At 27.4% G+C, this 10,102-nt stretch overlaps 1 protein-coding gene across 2 annotated transcripts; it reads left to right on the top strand.

The window, feature by feature from the left end:
- Positions 1 to 5,806: 5,806 nt before the first annotated feature.
- LOC119679177 (tropomyosin-2) lies at positions 5,807 to 9,376 on the top strand (the record flags this gene model as incomplete). 2 transcript variants are annotated; one of them, XM_038091381.1, is given in 4 exon segments in its annotated part: positions 5,807 to 6,236; positions 6,302 to 6,521; positions 6,580 to 6,757; positions 9,097 to 9,376. In XM_038091381.1, coding segments are annotated over 4 exon segments (855 nt in total). In that variant the 3' UTR covers positions 9,180 to 9,376.
- Positions 9,377 to 10,102: the final 726 nt, after the last annotated feature.

Raw genomic sequence — 10,102 nt, 5'->3', positions numbered from 1 at the left:
ATGCTAGGGGAATTGCGTCCAATTATAACTAGCGGAGAGTTTCTCTCAATGAAGCTAAGACATTTAACTCAGGAAAACAAATGCGTAATTTGTTTGCGATTAATTGTGCCTTCAATATTCCAGCAAATGCATTAGCGCTTTGGGTGGAATTTAGAGATCATTTAAGCGAAGATTTCGTTAGAGATGGTTGTAGTGTAGATGTTTCTTTTAATAGAGTATTATTGGAAATCGAGGATATTTTGTTAACACATAATGTTACATGTACGTCACTTGGTTTGCCTACACCTAAAATAATGCCAGAATTTGCTGATCTCGATATTTTTGAGAGATCTCCTTTCGTAGAAGAATGTTTATTTAATGAGCTTTATGATTGCGCAAATAATGAACAGCGTGATACTATTGATAAAGTTATTCGTGAAGTTCAGTATTACGATACAGGATCAAATGTGTTTTGTTTGACATCCCATGCAGGTTGTGGGAAAACATTCACACAAACGGCTATAATTCGTAAATTAAATTCCCTTAATCTTCGCTGTATTTCGTGTGCATTTAGTGGTATTGCTTCCACTTTATTGATTGGTGGAAAGACACTCCATAATGTTTTTAAACTGCCTATAAATCTGATGGAAAATACAGTTCCGAATATAAAAAAAGTAGTAGTTATGCCAGATTTATTAATTCGGTGGCATTATTTATAATAGCAGTAATGATTGCAAATTGTATTACGAGTTGGGCAGAATTCCCGTTTTTCAATCATATAACGTTAACTCAAAATATGAGAGCACTCCCCGAAGAGTTGGAATTCGTTCAATTTCTAAAGAGAATTGGCAATGGTGAAGATTTAGTAGAAATTCCAGCAAATTTGATAGGTGTTGAATCTAACACAGTACATGATATTTTTGGAGATATTAATGAAACCATTTTATCAGATAGAATGTTGAAGTCAGTTGTGTTAGCTCCAACTAATGAAGATTGTGGACTTATCAATAACGATGTATTGAATCGCATCGCTGGTGAAAAAAAGGTTTACTACAGTTTTGACAGAATTATTTGCGAGGATAACAGTGAGGTATGCAACTATCCAGTAGAATTTTTGAATACTTTGATTGTAAGTGGTTTGCCACCACATAAGTTGGAGCTCAAGATTAATGCGATAGTTTTGTTAATTCGAAATTTAAATACGAAGCAAGCATTAGTGAATGGGACGAGAATGCGAGTCAAAGCAATGCATAATAACACAATAGATTGTGAAGTACTCACTGGAGTTGCTCGCGGAAAACGTGGTTTGATTCCACGCATGCACTTGACGTATTCAGGGACTGCACTGCCATTTAATTTTCAAAGAACACAGTTTCCACAGTCATCAGCGCATTTGCTATGACAATTAACAAATCCCAAGGACAGACATTTGATAGAGTTGGAATATTGTTGAGGAGACTTGTTTTTTCGCATGGTCAACTTTACGTTGCAGCCAGTTGAGTTAGATCATTTGACGGACTTAAATTTTATGTCAGTAATGAAGGTGAAGAGAGATAAAATAAAAATTTTAATAATAATTAATTATATTATGATTTGAATGACTTTCTATTATATATATATATAAATATATATATATATATATATATACATTTGTATATATATATGTATTTTGTATATATGTGCGTGTTGTATAAAAAAAATTGTAAAAAGTATAAAAAAATTAACAAACTAAAATGACAAAGTTTAATTCATAAAAAGTAAAAAATGTTGTCAGTAAATTTTTCAGCATATCAATTATGGTTTAATATATATATATAAAAAAATATGCACCCATATTATTAAATCAAATAAATAAAAAATATTTTATATGTATTATGCAACAATAAATCTTCAAAATACTGACCACACAATTCAAAAATTTATAATATAGAGAGAAGTCATACTCAACAAATCCTAGTAATTATTTGAAAATATAAACTGTACTTTTACCGTCTTTTATATAAACTTTCAAATATAATAATTATATATAAAAAATTCTTTAAATGGAATTTTGTAACCAAATCGCTTTTGAAACAAATACAAATGCAATTTCAATCTAAGTGAATGCGTCTAACATAAAAGCTCCTAATGATTTTTTTTGCACACAAATATATATACAATGCTAGTATAAACTCAATATCATATAAATATATGTATTTAATATATAAAAATATCTGAGACACCTGCATACAATTTATTTTTAAAACTTACCCACATAAAATAAAGTTGATCATACAAACATATACAAAGCATACTACAAAGCATTTACATATAAATATGTGTGTACTTTGTATGTATCGAAACTTTGAAAGCTTTTCGTATCACATACAAACAAATCGTTTTTATAAAAATTTATCCTTGAGATCGTCGTTGTCGAAATATTTATATATCTGAATATAAATTTTTTATCATAAAGTCCACCCACTCATTTACTAAATTTTAACATAATTAATAAAGAGTGTATATTAAGAGGCAGGTACAGATTATACGTATTATAGTATTTTATGGGTTAAATGCGTTGAAGATATCATTGGTTTGATCACCGTTAAGACAAAATAAGACAATCGGACGAGATATTCCACAATCTTATCAACTAATCCATTAGTTTATATAAATTTTTTTATCAAATATATAAATTGTACACAATATATGGAGACAAGCTCTTAGTTTATTTTTAAAACTTGCCTTATGTTGTTTCACCTTCATGTATATCTACATATTTATAAAATTAATTTAACGTCTTATTTTAATACATATTGTTTTTTACATGTTGTCTTTAGTCGGCCTTGTCTTTAGTAAGTTTAATTGTTTTAGGTTTCACGAATTTAAAACAACAAACTATTTCAAATTCAATACTATTTATACAAGTAAGATGCTAAAATAAAAATCTAAATTAAAGTATTGATTCTTGATTTTTAAAGACAACACCGCATATGTACAATTATTCAAATCTTAAAGAGTAAGGGCAAATATACTATTACTCTCTCTTTCCAGAATGTGAACTTTATTTAGAAAAGTAATAACGTATGGGGCCAAGGACGACTCACGTCTATAATAGCCACCTAAGTAATTAAGTAAATAGTAACATACGCTTGTGCTTTAGGTGTTAATTTATACATGCTGTTATTTTGATTCTAGACAATCTTAAATTGAATAGATGTTTTCTCACTTTTCAATGCCAAGCGAGCAAATCGAAAGAAATTCTAATTAAGTAGCGCTTTGTATTTTTATCCTAAATATAGGATTATTGATATACAATATTGTTTTAGATATGCTTTACTGTTCTAATAATATCCTGAATTTTTGTTTTTTAGTTTTTATATAATACTTTCTTTTTCTTTCCATATGAGACACAGAATATATCATATTCTCTGAGCCTGATACTATGCTCTCCTATAGGATAGTTTTACATTTAAAGACTGAAATTGGAAGCAAACGCTCCTCACCATATTTCAATTAAAATAAAATGTATATAATTTTTAATAACACTGATAAAAGTATTTGAGGTTCATACTTCCGATGAAGTAGTAGATTAGAAGATTAAGTAGATCAAGAAAGTAAGATAGAATGTAGTTTAGAGTATAAATCTTAAATTTCTATAGTCATGCTATTCACCAAGTAGTATTGTACTTAAAATTACATATATAACTTTAAGAAAATTGATTAGGGGCTGATAAGATTGAATAAGGATGTATACCACTGCTATTAATTCAAATCATCTTTTTTTTACTTCGGTTAAAGTTTTTTGTTTAGAAAATGAAATTTCTAAAATAGAAACCAAGATGTCATAATAATTCCATTAACATCGTCATTTGTACATCTGCATTCTTGTGAGGTAATATATATATATATATATATATATATATTTGCTACATATCGAAGCAAATGGGTATTCTTATAAAAAAAAGCTTATAAGTAGGATGTACATTCATCCTACATATAAATGAAATGCACACAATTTCAAGTAATTAAACTAAAAAGAGGTTCAATGAAATGAATTTTTAAAATTATAAAATTGAGTACCAATATGAATTAACATTTCGATCAAAAATTGACCCAGAAAGCTTTAACTTCATCTATTGTTGATTTGCTAGGAATTCGATTCAAAAACTTATACATAGTTTACACACACAATGAAAGAAGCAATTTTATTAGAACATCTAGAATTTCAAAGCCTTCGGATAGAAGTCCAAATAATGACATGTTCCACTGCTGGATTTTTATTAAAAAAAAATTTATTTTTAAATTTTAAATGGTGAAAAGCTCTAAGAATTCGTTTACACTTTTTTGAAAAATAAAAATTAACAACAACAACAAACTAAGATTGCGTGGGTATGAAAATTAATTTTGAAAAATCTATCTATAGCGCAAAAGCCATACGTTTATTGATTCACTAAATAAATTGTTTATATCAAAATACATTTCTTATAAAAAAATTATTTGATATTAGGCATTCATTCGGTTTTTAGTGTATGTATAAGTTGAACTCGTTGTTAGCAATATGTTACGATTAAACCCACAGATCTTTAGCGTGATTAAACTGTAAATAATATAGTAATATTCTTTGTTAGTTAAACTTATGTATCCTCATTCGTTGGAACTTTATAGCTTTATTATGGACATAAAATATCAAAGTAAACGTGAACTTAGTTAAAAAAATTAATTTTTTGCTGCATCTCAACCTGTAACATGAGATCTCAACATTTTTTTCTATAATGTCATGGCTGTTAAATTGATGATATTAAATATTTGCTTGGTGTTAATAATTAAAAATGCAATCACTTCAATATCGTACTCAAAGAAATTTTATTTTTTCTTAAATTCATTTTAAAAGAATTTACTGATAAATTTGTTTCGTTAAGTATTTGATTAGTAAATTATGCAAATTCATTCTATGAAAATTTTATATTATAACAATATTTTTTAGTCATTATAATTGATTCTCTTTTACATGCATAATACTATTAATTTAAGCAGTGTATATATTAAATCTAAACATATACCTACAACAAAATATTTAAGCTATACAAAATATATTAATACAAAAGTATTTAAAATGCTCTTTTCTTCAGATTTATAATTCCTAAGAACTATATAAAATAATTGAAGCAGTTCATTTAATATCTTTAAATAATTTCTGTATACAAAACAGAATCAAAAACTATTCAATACATTAGTACAATTGTATTAATAAGTACAATAATAATACAATAGTTTTAAATACTTATTGACAGAATCTACCTTGTCTGGTTGCCAGCACTTTAGACCCGTCATTGAAAAAAAAAACAGATAATTTGTTAAAAATTAACAATAAAATCACTCATCGATTAAAACCAGGTTTTTGGTAATAACTTAATAAAAAAATGAAAAACTAAATTTCTGTTCCACTTAAGGTTAGTAATAGTTTAAGAGAGTCTTGAAATTAATATATGTGTTTAATAAAAAAAAAAATAACAGCGATGTTATCAACTATATACCATTTTTCTTTTAATAAACACTGCAACTGAGATAGTGGAGATGAATTAAATGAAAAGATTTTCAAATGAAAACCACAGAATGAATTATTTCAATTCAAATTTATATTAAAAAACTAAAAACTAAGCAGATCAAATAGTGCAATATATCATAATTGGACACAATGTTGATATCAACGCATCAAGTTGTAAGGTTGTAAATGGTTTAAAACCAGTACGCTTACTAATTTGCCGTTGATAACTTCTACCTAACTTTATCATTTTATTGTTTCAGTATTTAATTATTTAATAATATAAATTATTTTATTTTTCAGTGTTTTTCTTCATTTATTTTTCCTTCCGTCAGTTATAAAAACAAAACACATACAACATGGATGCCATCAAGAAGAAGATGCAAGCGATGAAGCTTGAAAAGGATAACGCCATTGATAAGGCCGATACCTGTGAAAATCAAGCTAAAGACGCAAATGCTCGCGCCGATAAGCTCAATGAAGAATTACGTGATTTGGAAAAAAAATTGGTGCAGGTTGAGGTTGATTTAGTCGCCTCAAAAGAAGCTCTCGAAAAAGCTAACCAAGATTTAGAAGAGAAAGAAAAATTGTTGACTTCTACTGAATCTGAAGTAGCCACTTTAAACAGGAAGGTACAACAAATTGAAGAAGATTTAGAAAAATCTGAGGAACGCTCAACCACTGCCCAACAAAAATTGTTGGAAGCCACACAAGCTGCTGATGAGAACAACCGGTAATTGTAAAATTTTTATATTGAAATTAAACAAAAAAAAAAACAAATAATTTCTGTTTGGTTAGTATGTGCAAAGTATTGGAAAATCGTTCTCAACAAGATGAAGAGCGTATGGATCAATTGACTAATCAATTGAAAGAAGCTCGTATGTTGGCTGAAGATGCTGATACTAAATCTGATGAAGTATCACGTAAGTTGGCCTTCGTTGAAGATGAATTGGAAGTCGCTGAAGATCGTGTCAGGTCCGGTGAAGCCAAGATCATGGAACTTGAAGAAGAATTAAAGGTTTGTTGTATGTTGTGAGTAAATAAGAACTTAGGTAATCATTTACTGTACGAAACAGGTCGTCGGTAACTCACTCAAATCTTTGGAAGTTTCTGAAGAGAAGGCCAATCAACGTGTAGAAGAATTCAAACGTGAAATGAAGACCTTGTCTGTTAAATTGAAGGAAGCAGAACAACGTGCTGAACATGCTGAGAAGCAAGTTAAGCGTTTACAAAAGGAAGTCGACAGGCTAGAAGGTAAGTTTTATTTTAATTTTGTAGTATATCGAAGTTTTAGAAATGTAAAACGTTCTGCTGTGAAAAACTACAAAATAAATTTTAATTTTAAGCAAATATATGCTTGCTTCAACTAATTTAACAATTGGCTTTTTTTTTATTAATGGAAACTTTTTAGCGGAACTTACAAATAAATAATATATATGTATATATTTATACAATTGAAATAATTAAATATACATATAATTCGATAGTGGACGTTGTAATATGTATATTTTTTTAAAACTTACTAAATAACGCTTTGTAAATAAATAATTTGTACAAAAAATGAAATGCTTTTTCCAGACCGTCTCTTCCATGAAAAAGAAAAATACAAAGCAATCTGCGATGATTTGGATTCAACATTTGCCGAACTTACTGGATATTAGCAAAATAACTCCAAACACAATACAAAAACACTACCATTTCCAATTAGAAAAAAGATATTATATTTATCCATACCAAATATATGTCTGTACCGATTTTTTATTTTTAATAATCAGTTATACACTTTCCAAACTATAGAGAAATGTTAACCCATAAAAAAACCTTTTCTATATCTGAATCTTTTCTGTATTCGAACACAATGTCAGAAACATATTGTAAAATTTTATTTATGCAATTTAAACTACTGCCCTGATCATACATTAACAAAACATTGGGACAGAGTAACTCAAGATATGTAAAATATATTTAATTTTTCCCCCCAATATGCACTTTATACGAATATTATACGAATTGTATATTTTAACAAACATCTACACTTAACACGAAAACCCTGTTAGAAGCAGCAATTGCATAAAATAGTAGTAGCAACAATTTTTATAAAAGATGTACATATGCGTTTATACATTGCAATTATAAGGTGACTTAAATAAGCTTTTTTATATTGTGTGTGTAATATTATCGACTATTTTATAGTTTCCTATTAGTTGTTTCCCTAGAGCATGTTATATTTTTTTTGTTATTATTACCATAAACTTATATTCGCTCAAATGAATCCACTCTATACCATACATATTACCTATCTATCTACTTTCTGCAGTTCATTTTGGTCGACATCTCTTTTGTGATATAAAATAAAATATACAATATTCAGCTACTTCGCTCTAACTCTTAGAATTGAACATAGTAGTCTGTAAGTCTATTAGCAGTATAGGCGACATCGTTTTCTCATGCGACACTTCCCGTATTTACAAATATACGGACAGATCAGAAAAGATTAGTTTGTAAAAGCGCTTAACTTATTAAATTGATTTTCATTAAAAAAAAAACCCCGAACATTTATACACATGTTTATCTTAACATTATTCAACTGAAATTAAATATTTGTTTTCAATATTTCATATTTAAACCTTAATACGCCTGCAGGAAGCTAATTACCTCTTCCAACAGTTCAATAGAAATATTGGTGAAGTATATACGAGTATGAAAGGAATAATATAACGAAAACATCTATAGGAAAACAGTATACAGCTATATGTATTGCACTCAACCCCTTAATGGAATTAGTACACTGCTGTATACTATAGTCCTATATGTAGTAAACTGAAATCTGTCCTATTATTTCTTACTTAAACTATTGCAGTTAACTATTGATAACGATTAAGGTAATTTAAAATAAGATAGGATAGTTTTATATAAAATCTATATAAAACATTCAATTTTTAAGTCAATCCCATTTCTATAATGCAACTTGAATGTTGCAATTCTCCTAACAATCTCTCTATATTATTAATTAATATTACAATTAATAATAAGTGTTAGTTAAATTATAAAACAATTTTTATGTTTGAAAATGCAGTTTTTTTCTTATTTTAATTTTGTGTTTTTAGTGCAGTTAGCCACATTTTATCCTTTTGATTTGTGTACTGTATTTTTTGAATTTCATTTATATATAAAAAATATAAAAATTAATTATTTTAGTAAATGATGTTAAGATTTTTTTTTAAATTCAGTACGACAAATCGTTCTTCAGAAGTTGTTATCATGTATGTTGTTTGTGTGCACCAATTATATTATTCTCTTTTTCACAAATAAGCACCATTTTCTTTCTTTATTATTTGCAAAATATGTCTTATTGTTTACGTACAGAATTTATATATTTGTATACTTGTATATTTGTATATCTGTCATTTGTGTTTTACTGATTTTATTAGTATTGTAGTTTTATTTTTTTATTATTGCATTTAATCAGCACAAAAATTTTGCTTGCGTACTTAAAAATCTTGCAAAAACCAAATTAAGTGAAAACAATATAATTTTTATATTGATTTGTATTAATACAGAAACTAATGAGCATTATATATATTTATACACAGATGAATTGGGCGTCAACAAGGACAGATACAAGTCCCTTGCCGACGAAATGGACTCCACATTCGCCGAATTGGCCGGTTATTAAATTTCGTATCTGAGCGACTACTTCTCTATATTATTACCAACAACAATAAAACCAACAACAAAGAATGTTGCACATGCTGCTACCTGCTGACTTGACCTGGGACCACCAAAGGAAGTAGCTCCAAAGGCATGCTTGATATTAAAAATATATTTAAAACAATTTAATAAATTTAAATACACTTTTTACTATTTGTAAAACTTTTTTAATTGAATAACTAAACAATCATAAAAAACTATAGAGTAGTAAAGAATTTATTATTTGGAAAAAAATCATTATAATTTTTTAAATTATTTATTAAAAAAACACATGCAAATGAAATTTATAAAATTTAAATAATTTTAACTCAAACATCAAAAACTAACAACGACAACAACAACAACAACAACAACAACGCTTATCATATCGTATATTTATTATATTCAATAAGGGAGAGATAGATATACTAATTTGTTTATTTTAATTATTTAAATACAGCAATGGACAACTAAAATTAAAAAAAACTATAATACAACAAAAATATAAAAAAATTATGATTTTTGTTTGGTAATACAGCAAATTTTATATTTACATATTTCTTAATTCAAAAGATAATAATTAGTTATGGGCTTTAACAATGCTTTCAATCCTAATGTTTTTAGAACACGGATAGAATGTCTTTTTAACGATTTAAGGAATTTTTATGACTATTCCCTAACTAGTATTTAAAACATTTAGAAAAATCCAAAAACTCCAGAACATATCACCGACATTTACAACCAATCAATTAATTTAATGTATAAAACAGCATTCAATAATTTTATAAGAAGTCACCTTTCTGCTACAACATCTGCATAATATATGAACCATATTTATAGTATCATATATATAGTATCTATCTAAAACCAATATACTCCTGCAGTATGCCGTTAAAAACTACTTGTTGC

This window comes from Teleopsis dalmanni, chromosome 2 (genome assembly GCF_002237135.1).
Source record: "Teleopsis dalmanni isolate 2A chromosome 2, ASM223713v2, whole genome shotgun sequence".
NCBI classification, from domain to species: Eukaryota; Metazoa; Arthropoda; class Insecta; order Diptera; family Diopsidae; genus Teleopsis; species Teleopsis dalmanni.
The sequence above is the reverse complement of the archived record's forward strand: the minus strand, read 5'-3'. Positions and strand labels throughout refer to the sequence as shown.